Genomic DNA, 20278 nt, shown 5'->3' on the forward strand with positions numbered 1-20278 from the left:
CTGAAGTTTCAACTGCAATTCTCGTCTTCCCCTTCTCTTACTTCTCTTGGATTCACTAATTTCTGTACTAGATGAATAACCATGTATTTCTTCAAGACACAAATGTTACTTAGGAAGCCAAAACAGTCTGAACAGCAAATCACACACTTATTTTCTTATCCTGTAACTTCCTTTACTGTGTTCTTAATTGAAGAATAAATGACAGTAATGAAATAAACTCCAGTGCTGATTTAAGTTCCCAGAGCAGTATGAAAGCCAAAGTGCAGCAGAATTAGCAATGTTTTACCTACTGATTTACTTTGTAGGTACAAAACTGTTTAGACTTTCTTCAATGCCGTAACTGTGGTCAGGGTAGTACACATATATAAAACTTCTCAGAGACAGAATTTCTGCATCTACTTTCATGTAAATATAGTACTAATTGGAACTTCTGTATAGTATGAGTTGACTTGTAGCCTCAAGTTACCTCTTAACATTCGCTTTAATAAAACTATACTAGGTTGAGCAGAAGTCTCACGTATACCAAGCTTTTCAAATTTGGAATAATTTGTGCAACTGTTTTCTGAGCCCGTTCCAACTTTCTAATTCCTTTTTCGTGTGTGTGTGTGGACTCAGCATTCCAATAATGGGCTCATCGATGATTCACCTGTACTTCACCTCTCTACTTGTATTTCCCAGCATAACTTGGAAAAATCTTGTTAGACTATCTAATGGGATTCCAGGTCCTTTTCAGCACCACTCCCTTACAGACTGTGGTCCCATAATGCTAAACTTCTGAACATACACCTTTCATGTCTAGACGTATGGTGTGGCATTTGAATGCAAGCATATATACTTGCCAAGCCATTCAGTTCAAATACGGAGAGTGTACTTAGCTTTATCACTACTTGTTTATCTGGTAACATTTGTCTTATGTGCAAATCCTGCAAGTTGTAACTAATGATTATTGGGTAAATACATCTTGAGCTATGTACTTCTACTTCAGTGACTCTTTCTACATGTATCTATTAACTTGGCGGTTTTGTGTGTGTGTTTAGAGGAAGTGGTCACTGTTCGATTCTTTCTATAAACTAGTCAGATAATTTGAAGAAAAGTAAATTAGTTTTTCACCATTACTTTACACTGCTCTTCTATGGACAAGCTCTCCTCACACTCATGTAATCCTCTATGAAGACTGGTTTAAATCAGGTTTCTTTTTTGTCATAATTGAAGTCAGGAAAAGATTAAACTTACTTCTTCCCAGTAACAAAATATTTAAATGATTACAGCATACTGAAGGAGCAAAACCAGGGACTGTGGCTCGTAATTACTGCTCCCATTTTCTACCCTCTTAACTTTGAAGCTCTGCAGCTATTCCATGACATAGAACAGAAATACACAAGTTGCGATTCTCCCTCTAGAACAGGGAAAACTAATTGACAGCCTGAAGGCTCAGTCCAGCTCTGCAAGATGGTTTTACTTGGCTCCCACGATGGCCTAGAGCAAGACTGCACATCATGCACTGTGCTAAACAACTTGCTTAGCCCACAGAAAAGCAGGAAAGAAAGAAAAGGGAGTGAGGAGAAGTAGTGGGTGGAGAAACACAAGAGCGTGGGTGATGGCTGACAAGCTAAAAATGGAAGTGTAACCATTCCAGCACTTTCCCACCTTCCCAAATTGGCTATACGAAAAGCAGCTAGCACGGAGCAGAGCTGGAGCAGGCTGAGTCGTTCACAGGGTCTGCCCCGAACTGGGCTAAGCCAGAGGAGGTATTGCTTCCTGCTGCAGTGACTCAGACAACCACACCAGGCTCTCGAGCCCACATGCCTTCTGTAACAGGCTTTTAAGAGGTAGCTTTGCCAGATGTACTAGATAATTAGGGTAGACCAGGAGTGAACCAGTACCCTAAGAACCCCTACAAACAGAGGAGAGGAAGGCAGCACCATTCCTGCATGCGACCCACAATCTCTCCAAAGGGAGGTGTCACTGCTGGAGCAGAGAGATAGTCTGGATGTTCCTGGTCTGGGCACGAAGTCCTCCTCTTCGCATGCACTACGTATTAAAGCAAAAGGACTAAATTTGACTTTGTAGGCTTTCACTCAGCATGGGTGAAAATAAAATCACTCATTTGTTTCTGCAGGAGCCATCCTGAGTCCAGCAGGAACACACTAAATTGAAGTCAGAAATCCAAGTGTCCCTGTACCAGGCTCGACAGCACCTTCTATAGCACCTATATATTATTAGGATTTCTCTTTTGTAGCCTTCTCTCTCTGAACAACGGAGGGTTAAATATACAATCATCTTGATATATTCATCTGATCCATGAGCAGCTGGGGGGGGGGGGGGGGGGGGGGGGGGGGAGGAGGTGGCCCATAACCGTAGGGAATCTAGGCTCTAGAGGAATAAATCCATAGCAAGAAAATTGAAAATTACAAGTTAGAGAACTCAATTTATATCCCAGAACCACCCAAAAGGGATAATTTTTGGAACATTTCAAAGGACTTCCAAAGTTATTTGCAACTACTCCTAAAAATAGCTACAAAACATTTCAAGTAGTCCTTAAAGCAGAGTGATGAAGAGCAGTCTTGTGAGGAACAACTGTAACAGTGAGGGAGTTCCCATTCTCTCCACGGCTGACAGATGTCTTTGTGACTCCGAGACCAAAACTTAATTTCTTCCTGCCTCAGTTTTTCTGTCTAGAGAACTGCAATAGTAAGAATTCCTTCTTTCCCAAGTACAGGCACATTTGAACATGTATAAAATGCTTTTAAAAACTTGATGTGAAATACCTACACATAAACAGAGGATTGCGGACTTTTCATGGTACTCTTGCAAAAGGAAACGTCACAAAGCAATGTTAAGATACTGGAACTGAAGTATATGCATTTATTCTCTGTCTTCTGTACATGGACAATATTTACTAAAATTAGCTGGCCTTTATGATTTTTTTGTTTGTTTGTTTTGGAAAATATTGTGACTATTTTTGGTTTAAAAACCTAATTGCTTCAGTTAGCATTTTAAAATGGAGTAATTTGCAATGCCTACCATTACACCTTTTATTAACATCAAATGACTGGTTTAGCCCTTTAATAGGGAAAAAAGCTACATATTGAGGAGATTTTTATTATTTTTATTTTACTAGCTAATTCCATGACGGCAGTTTTGAAAATTTCATTGTCTGCTTCTTCAACAATTATTAATATAAGTCTATTACATCTTACTTTATAAGGAAACTTTGCTATCACATCAAGTATCTTGCCAAAAATGCTGCTCGATGCCTATTTATGAAAGGACAGACCTTTCCACTGTATTTTAATTTATGTTTATTCAGAAAGTGGTACATAGGTAAGTTTTCATATATTTTGAAGAAAATTTTATCAGTTAATAAACCAAAGCCATAGTTATTAGAAAGAGCAGTCCAGAAGAAGACACAGTTTGATAAAGTATCTTAGTGAAGTCACATTATCAGCAGAGCCTTTCCTGTTTTAAAACCTTGCCACAGACTACACCAATGAACTAATTCCACTAATAAAACTGGAGCCAAACAAATTATCTTCAGATAAAGATGTCTACGAGAGAGACTTGCTAGTGTCTTATGAAAAATTTCAGAGCAGCACGGTATTCAAGGAATCTCCTTAATTATTGCCATCTTACTCTTGTGGCATTTTTAGTCTACATATTCTGTGTACTTTAGGGTGAAAAAAAATTATTCAATTTTTGACATCAGAGAAAAACCTGCAGGTTTTTACTAAATAGTCTATCTGTAGTATAATTGATGAGTAAGGATAAGGTATTGACCTGAATACCAGACTTTTAACACTGACAGTTTCTGCCAGTAAAGCGTTTACTAATAGGAATTGAGGAACAAAAGCAACCAAGAATGCCTTTGCATCTGGAAATGGTTACAGAAACCAAAATGGTAACTGTGTGTAAAGCAGCACAGTCACATAACCCTAAGACTTTTTTTCTTTTTTTTTTTTTTTTTTAAAACAAGGGTTAGAAAAAGTATTTGACACTTTTGCCTCTTTTTTTTTAATAGGAATATTTTACAGTTGTAAATTAATAAAAAAGCTCATATTTAGTGGTTTTTTTCCACTTTATTATGAACTTTTGGAACTGAATTATAGCACACATATAGGTAAAATATTGCATTTCAGTCAAGCCAGCTCTAGTGCACAGCTCCCCTCCAATCACTTTTGATAGCACAGAAGCACAAAGAAGCCCAGTTTAGAGAGTCCACATGTGTTTAATCTTTGATTAATTGAACAAAAACTAAGCGCCTCCAGACATATTTCTTTTAATCACGGGAAAGATATCTTTTCAGTCGCTTTGCTAGTAGGAGAGAGTCAGCAGATGTCTGTCTAGTCTAAAGGGAATTTCTCCTTCTCTGGAGAAAACAGTTTAAATAGAAGAGGAACAGCCATATGCTGACTATGCACTGCTTAACAGATGACGTAGAGAAGCATCTACTACCGCAGGGAGTGGAACAGGGCAGTTTTCAAATTAAATTTCTTTCAAATTCAAAGCAATCAGCTGAAATCAATTTACATACAGGATGCAAGTTAAGTCAGACAGTTCTCATCAAAACAGCCCACAGACACAAAGATGCAAATCTGTCTTTGTCAGCAGTATGATTTTTAAGAAAGGTTTTAACGTGATGACAGAAAAGAAAAAATCATTTTCTTTACAATTTTAAACACAGCTGATGCTTTTGTTTTCTGAAGAATGATGATTCAAGTTACCAATAATAATAAAATCTCATCAATATGAAGTATTTCCCAAAGGTTCTCAATTCATACACAAAATGGTATTGGCACAATGCAAATTTATCTCCAAATTTAGTTCAGGAGCAAGTCTTTCAGTACTTCAGGAAAACATGTTTTAAAATGTAGTACTGGGTAAAAAAGCATCAGAACAACCAATGCATGAGGATTACCAGTCAGAATTTTATTTGTCTGACTTTATTCTTTTGCTTATATCCTTTTGCCTACAGGCCTATGTCCTATATCATCATCTAGGGAATGTAAACACTTATAAAAATAGGAATCATCATCTTCACCAAGATGTCTTGGGGGGGTGGGGGGGAGAAGAAAGATGAAGAATTTAAAGCAGAAACTGGGAAAAAATATACTAGACATCTAGTAGTTGAAAACAGCATATAAAAACTCCCTTGCACAGATGAAGCTCACCAACCAGAAAAGAGAGGGGACAGCCAATGGTCCCCATTTGTTTGATAACTTCCACCAAGGAGCTCCCTCTGAACTCTGCTTAAGGCTCCATCTTTGACAGCCCATGGGGCATACAGGCTGGAGACCTATCAAACAGCACGTCGTCTAACACCATAGGAAGGGAAGGAGAGTATGCAGCAGAGACTGAACACAGACTGTGGTACCAAAACCTCTGTTTCCTTCTTCATATAATTAGGATGCCTGCCTTTATTGGTATTTGTACTTGATGCTAACAGTCTGAATTGTCTTCCACAAGCTTCTGAATCACAACAGCAAAACTAAGGAGAGCTTTGGTATCAATTCACTATGTTGGCTGGATTCATGAAAATGACTTACATGTCTGTCTCAGGTTCACGCTTGGAAAGGTAGGGCCCTTTAAACCTGAACAATTTTAATTCAATTATTTTTTTTCTGTGAAACTAATGACCAATGAGTCTAAATCTGCAAGGCATAGCTTCCACCTTGTTCTAAGAACCAACTCCTCCAGTTTTGGTTCAAGGTTTCAGATAATCTTTTACCCATCAGAGTCACTATTCCACAGAAAGACTGCCACCACATTCTTTGATTTATGAATTTGCTGAGCTGCACAGCAATTTCTGGCAAGACTACAAAATGCATAATTTGCTTGATCATCCATCCCAGCATGGCCACCATAACATCCCAAATTACTCATCAGCTTAAGAATAATCTGTATAGTCACAGCATCATAAGCGATCAAGAACTCTATTGGCTAAAGGTAACCTAAATTCCGCTGTTCTGCATAGTTTCTGGGAAGACACAAATATGTAAGAACAGCTTTCTTGGGTCGGACAAAGTGCTCATGTAGCCTATTATTTTGCTCTGACCTTGGCAGGAGTACATAAATAAAAGATTCCTATTCAATGCATTATGTGCTCTGTTTTCACAGTAGTTGTATGTAAATCTCACATGTATCAGCATCTAGAACAAGCTTTCATTTGTTGTATTAGCATCATTATCCACTAACAGTAACACTGACCTGTGAACTGCTCTGAGTACAGAATTAGCTATAATGCTCAAATATGTTGACATACAACCTCAATAAAGTCCTCTTAGTCTGCTTCCAAAATATATTGAATCTTATGACTTCAGATCTAGTATGAAAGATATAAACAGTACAGGCTTCCAAACATCTCCATGGAACAACCAAAATCCTAAACCACTAATCTTACAACCGTAGACTACACAACCTTCAGATCTTTAAAAACTACTCTTACATATTCCCAAATACATACAAGTTGTATTTTAGATAATACACATACAATTTTCCTTTAAGAACAGACTTAGACATAGCTACCAAATGAAGTTCTACCATACCAAACTGTGTCAGTTAGGAAACATTTAAGTTATGACATTTCCAGTCAAGCTTTGGTGTTTTGGTTTTCTGTTGGTTTTTGTGTTTTAAATCTGTACATCATTTTATTCCTTAATGCATAAATTAACCTTGTAACCCTCTCTACAGCATGAACATCCAGTAACTCTGATAAGGCACATTCCTTATTTTATTCATGTATTCATGAGTACAGGCAAGACTGAATCACAAAACTTCACCAAGCAATACTCAAAAAAGTAACTCTTCTTTTTGTCTCCCCCACTGACCCTGCAAGGGTGGACATTTGCCTGGAGAAACCTAGTCTTTGAACAAAACGATAAATTAAAAACTCAAAAAAGACCTTTTGTCATATCTTAAAACTAACTTGAAGCAAAAACAGTTCACAACTTTTAGAAGACTTTGCCAAATAAAATTGTAGCAAACATAAACAGCACGTTTGCCATACACAGGCTTTCATTATATCTTGCTGCAGAGTACTATATACAGCATGTGAGTGCAGCAAATCAGTTCTTTCTACTAGGAACCTCTGTACCAGCATACTCTGAAACCTATCACACATCCACAGCAGCCTACAAAAGGAGGGGAGACTCTCTTCCTGAAGAATTTACTGAGGCATCTCCACTGCTGCTGATGAAGTTCAGAAAGAAGTTCCAGAACCTATGGTGGAAGTAAAAAGCAATAAAAATATAAAATAAATTAAATAAATAAATAGGACCTGCTTTTGACTTGGCATGAATACATATTCTACCAAGTAAGTCCCCAGGCAACCAACTAAATCTTAGCTATCTTCACTATAGGAGTATTTGTTTCGGATCCCGTATCTCAAACATTCGACATGAAGGCAACATTTTTAAAGCTAAAGGTGTCTTAATTTATGCACACTTTGTATACAGAAATTATTTATATCATCACTGGAATGGAAACAATTTTAAATACATTAATACTTCTAGAAGAAATGTAGTTTGAGTTACTGTATATCATCAAAGTATTGATAACCAAGTACGACTTCTTCTCATGTGTTTATCAAGCACTAAATGGAAGCTGCAGCATGCACCATAGCATGTGTCTACTGGCTGACTGCAAAGAGGACGCAGAGCAAACAAAATAATCCTGAGTTAAAATTGAGTTAATAAACCTTTTAATGAAGTGGCAGTACAGATCATGGCTCTAGTAGCAACGTTCCACCAACAAGTGAAAGTCCTCCTCAAGACGAAGAGAGAAAAGATCATACAAAACCTAATAAATACCATAAGAAACATTGAAGGCAGTCAACAAAAGTTGAGGGTATTTTTTCCCTGATCTGATGAGGTATGAATGGTAAAACAGCATGCAAATGAATAAAGTCATTAGAATAATTTTAGCACAGCTTTTAACCACAAAATCCTTAAAGTTCTGTTAGTAAGAAATGTGAAAATACAGTAAATGAGGTAGCTGTTAGAAGCACAGAAAATGTAACAGCATTATCCAACACGTAACACTGTTGAGCACAGTCACTTACATAGATCCGTGGATCACAACAGCAAATAAACAGAACTGTTCTGAGGTTCACCCAATGCTAAAATGATATGGCCTTGTAGGATGATATACTGCCAACAATATATTTATTCCTCTCTTCAATAAAGAAAAGAACGAACAGTTTGGTTAAAAAGGGCATATTTTTCTCTGAGGCCATGGGTGCCTCAAATGATGGAAATTCTGACACATATCCGAAATGTTTTATGCATTGTCATGCAACTGAACAAGGGAGTAACCTGTTGTTTGCCCGATTCTTTTAACATACCAGTGATTGCACATAAGGTATAATTTAAGACACAGAACATTTAAAAAAATTAAGTGGTTCAAATTTTGACAGTATTGTGTAACTTGCAGCTAATAATACAAACAATAACTCAGGGAGACCCTATTTTGCCTAAAATAAATGGCAAGTGAGAAAATTTTGCAGCTAATTGAACAGCTCACATTCTGCATAACACAGGAAAATGAAGTACAGGAAAGTCATCATTGATCTTTAGATTCTGTAGCAACCTTTTCTTCATCTGCCAAAGGAATTTCAGAACAACAGGGGATATTTCATTTTACCAACAATAATTAATGAGGCTGATGATGAAACCATCCTGTCCACAGGATGGTTAACTCTGTTTCTTGTAATTCAAAGGAACTTGAAGTGTTTTTAACCATAAGACACCTACAGTGACTGTATGCCATTTTCATTCCTTTTAAATAATTTTAAAACTGCAACAAAGCATTTTTAGAACTAGAACAGTCATCTAGTACATACTGAAGATTATATTACAATGAAGACAAAGCTACACATGAAAGAATCATGCCAAATTCCCTGGCAATAAATATACCTCTTCTCTAAAAACTCATTATGACATGGCAAGGGGTGAGGGAAAAGAAAAGGAAAGAGTCTAATTTGGTGGGAAACATCACATTTCATATCTTGATTTCATCAAATAAAACCATCTTAAAGTAATTCAGCCACCTTCTCTGAAACTTGACATGGGCCATCTGTGGATTGCTTGCATGAAGATAAGTTCTGTTCATAAAGAACATGGAGACTCAACACATTGCCTTCACATGTCAGGACAGTCCACTTTGAAGACAATCTAAAATTATGACTTATTTCCACCCAGTAGAGGAGATCACCCTAGCAATTTTTGTTCTCATTTGGAATCTCCTGAAATATTTTTTTCTGTTTGCACCATGCTATGAGTTCAGACTGAAATTCTTTAAATGTGTCATTATTTCATTTTTAAACCATGTTATAGGACAGTCACAGAGGGCTATCAGGACAGCCATGGAAGGCTCATGGAAGACCATTTTTTCTAACCCTGAACTAGGCATAGAATGGTAATAATAATATGATTAAACCTGAGTTCTGTAGGAGCCATAATATTTAAGTGTTTCCATTTGCTGCACTGCTGGATTTCTGTGCAGCCTCACTTCCCTATCTCCTCTTGTGTTTGGTTGATTCATATTAGAATTTAAAGAAGGCGTACAGAGCAGAAGTATTTATATAAAGTATGAACATAAAACCTCTCTATTTTGTTATAGAGGTTTAATGGGACAAAGAAATTACTGATCTTTCACCCTACTTTCATCCTTTTTATAGGTGAAAGTAAACACAACTGGGTAAGCTTTCTTTAAAATATGGGAGGTTTGTAAAGCATCTGCTATTCTCATTAGGTCTGACTCAATATGTGACAACATCGTTTTCATTTAATGAAAAAAAATAGAAAAAAGTACAAGGTTCACTTCTCAAACTTTCAGGGATGCAATACTACTATGCTTAAGAGAGAGAGCGTGGGCGTGCAAACACACACACACACAACCATCTAGAAATATGACAGTAAGTTTCAAAGAAATTATTTTTTAGTTTCTCCACATTTTCTCATTCACTCTGAAGTCTTATTAGGACAACTGTTTTTCCTAGTAGTGGCATTTAGTGGGATTTCCTAGTAGTACTAATAAATGACTTCAGTTCCACAGTTACCAGGGAGTTGGTTAGTAAAGGAAACAGAGTATCTAAAAATAGTAAAAATAAGGCTCTATGCATCTTCAAAAATTAGGCGGGGGACTTAAAGGACTACATTGACATTCAAACTCTCAATGTTCTTCAACTGACTGTAATGTCAGAGGAAAGTAACATACACTGTATGTGTAACTGTAAAAGTAGCTAAAATAGTTGTTCTTGCTTTCCTCAAGCAGAGATAACTGCATTATAAGAAGGAGCATATTTGCATGCAACTTTGACCTCACTGCAAAGAAATTTCTCCTAAATGATGTCACATTTTTGGTAAAACATGATTCAGAAGCAGTTTATAGTAATCCAGGCTTACTGTGCAGCTGCAACAAGCATTGACAGAGTCAGGTTCAAGATAAACCTACCATTGATAAATGGTAGGCTTTAAGGTGCATTAGCAACAGCACTACTATTAAAACCTATGCCTCAAGCAACTTTTGTTAATGCCATTGCTTGTGGTAAGCAATGGTATAGCTATACTAAATTTTTTTATACGTACATAGGAGCTTAACAAGATTCTTGTAAAATTGAGATTCGTCTTTGTTATATACGCATATAAGAATTTGAATTAAGTCACTTATCAGCAAAACATTAACAGCTCAAGTAGCAAAATCTGCAAATTTGTTCACTGATTTCAGCTTGACTTAAAACTTTGATGCTGTACAATGGCAGTCAGGAAGGCAAGTTTGCTAATGTAGCCTAACACCATACAGACTGAACATACAACGAAAACAATACACAAAGAAATATGACTTTTCATTGTGAGAAAGATATTACTGCTTTAGAACCACTGAGCAGACCGAGCTGTTAACTCATCTTTCATATTAATCCTGTGCTATGTAAGGTTTTTTGTTTGTTTTAAAGTCACAGCATAGCAAGTCTATAACTGGGATGTTCCTGGGATCTGATGTAGAAAGTATTTGGAGTATTATCCATTGTAAATTGAAAACAAATGTGTGCAAACTTTTATACACAGCAGCTTACTTAGGTTAGAGGTAACATACATGTGTACATACTTTACAAATACTTTTGCTAAAGCATTGCTCTTGAGAAGCAAATCCATATATCATTGATATAGAAATGTTGTGATAAAAGTTACCCTAGAACTTTCATGGTAAAAGCAAAATAAGTTTCTCTCAGAGAAACATGATTTGAAATAAAGATTCACAAAGCCACTGACCAGCAAACATAACCAACCTCATTTGCATTTGATTTTTCTTAACATCGTCAAAAGCTTTAGAGTGGAGAAAGAAAGATGAAGGTACCCCTGTAGCTATTGCTGCCACTCTTGACGTGGATAGGCTTCTACATAATGCTACATAACAGACACCCACGAGATCTGGAGATACAATTTTCCTCAAAAAGCAGTAACTGGAGGAAAACAGAAGAAAAAATTAAACACTGAATCAAACTATCACACACCAATAACTGAATTTGGTCTTGATCAGGTGTATCCATTCACCAGACAATCCTGAGAGATTCAAGCATATGAAACAGCTGCAGCCACCTTCCAGGCTGCTAATGGGTAACTTTCCACTTTCCAAAACTGCTTCTATTTCTCTACTGTGAAAAACAACTTTTGTTTCCCAGCTGTTTATGTGATAGCCAAAACAGTCTCCAGTCCTTACTCTGAGGATCAAGCATCGTTCCATTTTGTGCTCCCACCTGTAAAAGCTGACATTTATAGAGAGAATTACCCAGTTTCGTTTTGACAGGGACATGCCCTTTTTCAAGTTCTTTAGGACCTTTCACCACTGGAGAATGTGTCACTGGTAGGCAGTAATGCAAAACCAGTTACATTCCTCCAAAACAAAACACAGAGCTAATTTAAGTAGGTCTCCAATGATCAAAAGGTTCAGGAAGTCAAGAAGAGCGAGGCAAATGGACTTGTAGCAGCCTAAGTCTGAAGGATGACTACAGACTGTTATCTGATTACCCCATCGCACACCCTTTCTGGGCTACCCTACTGAAACTTCATTCTACTGCAAATTAAGTTTGAATGCATACAGCGAGTCTCCATTTCAGAAATTTTGTGGGAGTAACATTTCAAATACAGATGAAACCAGTCAACTCCAAAAAAAAAAAAAAATCCCCCAATTAAACAGGAGTTACATCTCTTATTTAATTTACTTGTAATTCAGCTTTCTGCTGAGTTCCTATTTATGCAAATTTATATCCTTCCCATTTATGAAGATCTTACAGGTCTAAATTACACAGAAAATGTCATGTAATATTAAATTACAAAGCTACTTTGCACAGGGCTGTGTAGCTTAGAATAGTTTTACTAGTCTCTAAAGTGTCTGAGAGATTTTAATTCCTGAAATATCAAGTGCCTAGCTATTTGACTAGGGAAAGTCACAGTCCCTGCAACATAATCAAACAGAATATAGTCAGTGGGGGTTCAAGTACTCATTTCATAGCTTTAAGAAAAATACCACTCTTCACCAGCCAGAATGATCATCTTGTTTTTAAGGTTTTTTTGGGGGAGGGGGATGGGGCATGGTTTCAAGGAAATAACCACAGAAACTACACGAAATACAGCTGCAAAAAATATATTTTTATATATATATATATATAATAACATTATGGAGAAGATATAACAAATCCCCAATGCTATGAGTAGACACATGGGATCTTCAAACATTTTGGAAGGGCCACAAGAGGCAGAGATTGAATAAGAGACTTACTTAATTCAATTTGCTGGTAATAAATGGCATTTAGATCATGTTCAATAGCATTAATTGAGGACTAACACTATCATGACCGAGATACATATCAGTGGAAGAAAATGCAGCATCCTTTGGATTAAATGACATGCCCACCTCAGTCAAGTCACCAAAGAAAGGGTGATGAATAGAAAGGGACAAAGCAGAGGGAAAACTCTCTCTGCAGTTTTATGATTTATTATTTTAGTCTCTCCCCCATGGTGGCAATCACATCTAAAGCTATTTTTAAAGTTCTTAAAATACACAGGTATTTAAGAAGATAAAGCAGCTTTTAATATAGTGCACTTCTGAAATTTTTGTAGATTTGAAATCCCTCTACATTTCCTTCTTTCCAACTGCGTTATCTATGCACAGTGTACTTAAGGAATATGTCCACCTTAGTCCACAAAGAGAATTTGTTGCCACTGTAATATCTCAAAGATGAGTATTGGCATTGCTTAAAAAAAAAATTGATCTGCGTGAAGTAATAACAGACATGGAAATTTATTTTCAGTATTAACCTGAATCTTAAGTCAAATCTACACATCCATTGAACAGTGAAGGAACGTCATCTAATTGAAGTTGTTACTATAAGAGGTGATGGAAGACAATGTTGTGATAAATTCCCTATCACGCTATGAAACAAACTGGTGCAGGCAGGAGCTGCTGCTTCCAGCGAGAGCTAGCAGTTACAGTGCAAAACACGTTTCTGTTTCCTACGTTTCACGGAAGTTTTTTGGTTAAAATTGCAGCAAAGCATATAACCAAATGAGTACTCTAAATGATCTTCTGTACTTTGTAAATGGAAACCAAATAAAGGCAATTTTACTCTGTAAACATACAAAAATTAAACATAAGGATTTCTAACACAGCAATTGTATATGACTACATGTATACAAATGTAAATGCTGTGATGCTCAAAACAGGTGTACTGAGAAGCTAATCAAAACAGTTTGTTGATTTGCAGCAATCCACTGTGAATGTAGCTACAGTTTATAATGACGATAGTGTTACAGCTATAATGCACAGATTTTTAATTTAATGCAAATTTATTCCACCAGCCTTCAACTCTTTCCTTGTTCCTCACATCATCTGTGCTATTTAAAGTGTTTTGGTGCTTTTGCACTGTCACATCACTACTTTTGTATTAAAATCAAAACCTTTTCTGTTAAAAATTCTTTGTCTATAATCTCCTGGTATACAATTAAAACTGTATACCATTACACCTACAAATCTTATTTCCAAATATAGATTGTAATTTTTTTTTTTCCCCTTACAGCATTGTTGGTGCTTATTTTCTGACACTAGCCCTCAATACGAGGGTAATTGAGCTGGATTAACAATTTAATGCTATGCTATTGTTAGGTGGTGTACATTTGAGCCCCTTTAAGATACTAATCTTCTATTTTTTTGTCTTGAGTGTTGGCAGAGGCTCTTAAAAAAATTTGTGGCGATATCAATATTTTGCATTCAGACCCTGTCAGTTAGACTCTCTACTGTAATCACATGAAGATGACTTGAGGCAAGGATGACAAACACATTTAGCAACTATATACCAGTTGAATTGATGCATGCCGTAGTGTACCAACTACTGATCTACCTCATGTTTCTGAGTTCTGATGAAAAATTGTGGAAGACACAGAAACACTACATGCATTTCAAACATTATTTCAAGGTACATCACAAACAAGGAAACAGCATGGCCATAGATCTTAATCCTGTGTATTTACTGTATTATATGTGATGCTTGAGAACCTTCTGGTATAAGAATTATGAAAGTCCCTAGGATTCTCTGTGAATGTGAGCAAGACGAGGCAAAAGACTCAAGTAAATGCACAAATTTATAGTCTATTTCCTTTGCCTTCTGTGAGAGTTACGAAAATCTAGCCCTTCTTCTAAAGTTATACACCATCAGTGGCATTTAACTTGTCTAAAAGTTAGGAACCTCATCAGAGCTAGTTAACAACATGAATTGTTTAGTCAGAGAGCTCAGTGTTTTCAGAGAGCATCTCACCCAGTTCTGTGCTAGCTCTTCAACATGACGCCAGATGAATTGCTACAGATTACAGAGGAAGCCTATAAAAGCAACTTAAAATAGATACCTAACTTTTGAATTGCAAGGTTTCCTCTCATATTTCATTACCCCAAAACCAGTATTTTTTGACTTACACTTGGCCCTCCATATGAATGCTTAAAACGCTTTCATGTACACTCTCTTCCTCTAAAATAAGTAGAGTTTAAAGGGTATACAGGAAGAGATAAGCATTACAAAGTGATGCGAACACACTTGACTGCTCCTTCTGTTGGCCAAATACTTAGAACTAGAGAGATAATTTGTGGGCCACTTCTTTTAAAGAAAAAAAATAATTGTGTTTCTAAATCTGCCATTATTTTTTCTAGTGTTTATTTGTGCAACAACAATTCCAAACATACCCTATTAGATCAAATCCTGGCTATCCTGCCTCCTATTACACACTGCATTTTGCATGGTTATCTGGAGAGGAAAACACATCTATAAATTGAAATTAAGTATACAAAAATCTAACAAACATGCATTAATCATAATTGCATGGAAGCATAAAAGTAGTGAGACACACAAAAATGTCTAAATTTCTACAGTGATATGATACCTCTTCTGACTATTTTTCTATTTTCCTATCTTGGTATTAATAATAATTAACCATATAATTCCTTCATTGCTTTTAAGTCAATGCCTCAGAGGCAGCTCACATTTATTTTTATCTTCAAATAACATCAAAGCAAGCAGCTGTTACCAAAGAGTGAAAAAAAAAAGATGTACTTACTTGCCACCTCCAGCGATGCATTATGACTTACAGCTTCCCCAAGATAATTCCTTGCCACACAGACATAGACCCCTTCATCTGGCCTACTCTTGCGCCCATGGACTATGCGTAAGAAAAATAAAGATCCGCTGGGCAGCAGCATGCGGTGGGAGCGTGGATCATCCTTGTCCGTTTCCACTCTTTCCCCTCCCTTGTACCACTCGATGGTGGGACTCGGCCTTCCTTCTGCTTTACAGTTTAAAGTTGCCGGTTCTCCTTTGGAAACAATTAGATCAGAAGGGTGTTCGACAATTCGAGGTGGGAAATCTTCTTGCCGAAGACGGGAGCCTGCAAGATAAACACACAAAGATTTCTTAGGAGATCGTTGCCAGGTGCAGTCACTGTGTTTTGCAATACAACTATTTAACCATTACCCCGTAGTACAGGATTTAATAAGAACAGCTATTAACATCTTCTTAAAGTGAAAAAAACACCTTAATTGTGTGCAAGGTTCTCCCAAGTGAATACATTCAAAAGCGTTTTTTCAACAGGCGACGTATATTAGTGAACTAAACTGTCATGTTCCTAAATCACATCAATTTTTATATTGATCTATTCAAGTATATAAATTTATACATACATGCATATGTATATATAGAATTACGAAAAACTAGTCCTACAGATACTCTACAGACATCAGACCATCTCTACCAGCAAAACTGGTACTGTTCTAATTCATAACACAGAGTCAACCTCATTCGACCTTTTGGAAAGCCCATTAATTCATGCAATGTCTGCAGAGTAAGTCTAACGTCTCCAGCACCCACAAAGTTGCTTTATTTTACTTGTACTATCAGCTCTTTTTAGTCACTTATTCAGCAGTACCACAGAGGTACAAATGCATGGAGTGACTGAGTGCTTCTTACACCTCTTGTGCCAGGGAAAATCAGAGCAACTTTTTACATTATAAAATTTTTACTGTCTCCAATCTAGAACTCTGATACAATGTAAGACAGCAGTATTGGGGATAAAAAAAAAGTTACAAGCAAACAAGATACTCTTCTAGAAAAGCATTCGATTTCTAGAAAAGCATTCGATTTCAAACTAATTCAAACTGCAAGCTGATAATTGGCATGAAAAAACCTGTAATAGTCTGGATAGATAAATACCACAGAAGAATATGGCAACCAACTGGGTGCCCAAGAATTCCAAATTAGGAATAAGCAGCTACAAAAACTTTTGGAGTTTTAAATTGTTGACTCAATGTCAAATTACTATTTTCCTTATTTCTCTCTTTCTTGACATACAACTTTGCCATGGATAAAAATCAATTTCTTGGGTCACTAATTCCTGATTATTAAAATTTTAGATGCCAAGATTCTTTATTAACATTGATAACATGGGTTTTGAACAGCTGTGAAGCAGCAGAAAGAAATACTAGATCTATTCACTGTAGGCTAATAGACCATAAATTGGTATGGAAAAAGGGGAGGAGACAAGGAGAGAAGAGTCCCAGAGAGCGCTCTGTTTTCAATATATACTGTATGTGTGCGTGTAACGTATGTATTTTATATATATATAAAATTAAAAATATTCTAAAATGTAGAATTTTCATGTAAAGTGTATTTCACATTTCCTTCACCTCAAGATAATCAATGAAAATTAAATGTTACGCTAATCAGCTAGCACTAACGAACATTCCCAAATCTCTGGTCGTACAACTTGACTACATTGAAATAAGTCTGCATTCTGTATGCAGTAAAAGAAGATAGTTCTATATGAACATTACTGATCATTAAATACAAAATAACTCAAACAGCAATAAACCTACTCTTTAGTCCTTTAAGGAAAGATAATATAAAGAGTATTGTATTCAGGACTATATTCCTAAATTATAAGAAATATTTTACTATTTATCTAATCTGTCGACTTCTGTTCAGATATTCACAATACTGCAAGATTTTGTAGTACCTAAAGCAAACAAGTAATTATATTTTACATTTACTTTTACCTGCAACAACTGCCTGAGACACGAAAACTAAAGTATGGGCAGACAGAACGGAAGCCAGTTAACTCTCGAATCCTTTTGCTGGCTACACACCACTGTGCAGCACAGCCCTGCACGTTACTCTAAAGCAAGATTCTGAGCTGCATCTCCTAGAGGTAGGGCACAGGCCAAATCCAGTGAGAGGAGAGCTGAAAGTACATGAAAAGAAAACTGTGCCAACCAGCACTGGTCTTTTGCAGTAGCTAAAAAAGCCTCTAATATACTTCTGTTTGCCCTGAGAGCACATCTCAGTCATTGCAAATTGCATCTGTGTCTACTCATCCTGAACTTTTACACAGCTTTTGTGAAAAGCCCCTCGTGCAATAATGCTGCCCTCACAACTTAGATGACTAATTTTAGATCTCTCTTTCCAAAGTAAAAATACCTAGACAGGGATAAAAACCTTTTTTAATACTTTTACTCACTTACTATTGTACCTTACAAGGAAAGACACAGAAACAAAGGATTAGGGAGCTAAAATCAATTGTTATAAGTCACTCTGGAAATATAAAAAGCCAAATTCAATGTAAAATGTTTAAAGATAGTTAAGAATTGTTTTAAAAAACAAAGTTTGCACATATGCTAGTATGTTACCACGTTTGTATTTTCACAGATAATGCTAGCCAACCAGCACACAATATAGTACAAGCCTCCTATTGTTTCTGTCAGCCTGGCCCAGATCACAAATAACGAAATACCATTTTTGGACATATTGTATGCATGCCTTCCATACTGAAATTCCAGTGACTGTACACTAACTTCAAGTACTGTACAGAATGAAAGTTTAAAGACTGATCTCTAAACTTTCTTGAAAACTGAGACTCGTAACTCTTAGGGGGGAAAAAAAGTCCGCAGGAAACTCCAGTAATGCTCATATACTTTTTAAATTTCTTTGCTGGGTAACATTAGAGGAGTTAAAATGACAGAAATGTCCATTAAAATATTTTTTAGTATCCTAGTGTTTTATAAAGTAACATTTCTCTAGAAAATTTCATAAAACTGCTTAAAGCAGAAAGGGACAAAAGTTGCACGAGTAGCTGACTGGCACATAGTAAGCATTAACCACAGATTTAGTGACAACTGCCTGAGGGGTATAATGGCCTTGACAACCAAGTTATAATCTTTCTACATATCTACACATTTTTATTTTTTTTAAATCTTTCTTTCCTTTTAGCCTAGTTATTTAAGTGGCATTTACATTTTACTGAGAAGAAGCAGCTTCAATTATCAACGTAAATCTTACAGTGGGCACCAATCCTGTAATTTTCCTGTCAAAAATCCTTCCCAAGGGGATATTTGGTAAAAAAAATAGAAACAGAACACCTATTACATGCTGGATCTGCCATTAAATATACAACAGAGCTGCTTTTTCTTTCCCCCAAAGATGACAGCACTGGGTTATAGGAACTAACCAACTTGTGTTCTCTGCTTTTATTATAATTCAAGTCTTTCATAAAAAGTCAACAGGATGCCACCAATTAAAGTATGCCATACTAATTATTTCATGCTGCTACTTAAAAGAACAGTTATATGAAATCATGTTTCCAGTTTCTTGGACTGTGCCACAACTATTTTTACAAGAATTCAAACACTGAAATAAACAGATGTGAAGGTTCAAAGAAAGCTAGCATTAGATGAATGCTAAACTCGTAGAGGCAAGATTTGCCTTTATTCCCACCTTAAAACTTCCTGTTGGTAGCATATACAAACATAACATATTGAAAAATAGCAGGGAATGTGTTTAAATGGGAAAGCTGCTGAAATCAGGGGTACAAACACTGTGCTGTTCTCCTTTAGGGGGAAAACAAAAAACTTATGTGCTACTGGAACAAAGTGCCTCAAATCGAACCATGCAGCCTAAGATAGTTAAAAAATCAAGACCATACCTACAGTCAATCTAAACTTCAGCTCAGATGGATATGGAAAACCTGATTTCCCAAGATCTAAATATCTAAATAGTAATTTATCCTATGTTATATACATACATATATATGTATATATAAAAATGCTGCATGACAGACTGTGTCTTTAGCCAAGTGCCAAAAAGCCAGTATACTCTTGGCCCCATTTCTTTTCCATTTCACAAGTATAGCATTTAACACCGATTTTCAGAGCACAAGATCTCCGCTCTTTTCTTTTATTGAAACACTTTACATAGTAACATAAGATCTGAGTGACTGGCCTAATTGCTATCAAAGTTATTAGTAAAATGCTAACAAACAAAACCACAGGGTTTAAGTCAGCGTTAGGTGATTCTTGCAAACAATTATACTTCATCAGAACATAAAAGCGTTCCCAATTCCCCAGTGTTTCCACTACATATAACTTAACCTCTTTCAGAAACTTTTCAGAGTGGGGGAATTTTTTTGTGGTTTTATTTATGTTGATTGGAAAGATGTTCCATAACTCTCTTGCTCTAGTGGTTAGAAATCTTTCTCTAATCCTCAGGTTAAACATATCCCTGAGTAGTAAATACCTCATTCTTCCTGTGCTTGAGCTGCCCTTTAATTCAGATCTCTCCACACACTTCTTGGGATTTTATCCCTTTGACACGCAGATTGCAACCTTTTCCTTTTTTACCATCCTCTTGGATTTTCTGTTCTTGTGGCTGTTAGAAGTCAACAAACTGATCTCATCTGGTTTTCCCCTCATTAGATTT

The 20278-nt window shown here is 36.3% G+C and overlaps 1 protein-coding gene across 1 annotated transcript in view; it reads right to left on the bottom strand.

Annotated features, from left to right (window-relative positions):
• The window catches only part of ROBO1 (roundabout guidance receptor 1), a 321785-nt gene that overhangs the window by 260068 nt on the left and 41439 nt on the right, over positions 1 to 20278 (bottom strand). The window contains exon 2 of the mRNA XM_050915366.1: positions 15594 to 15920. Coding sequence (XP_050771323.1) covers positions 15594 to 15920 — 327 coding nt within the window. The remainder of the gene's footprint in view (positions 1 to 15593; positions 15921 to 20278) is intronic.

The sequence above is a fragment of the Gymnogyps californianus genome, chromosome 1, assembly GCF_018139145.2.
Source record: "Gymnogyps californianus isolate 813 chromosome 1, ASM1813914v2, whole genome shotgun sequence".
Lineage (NCBI taxonomy): Eukaryota > Metazoa > Chordata > Aves > Accipitriformes > Cathartidae > Gymnogyps > Gymnogyps californianus.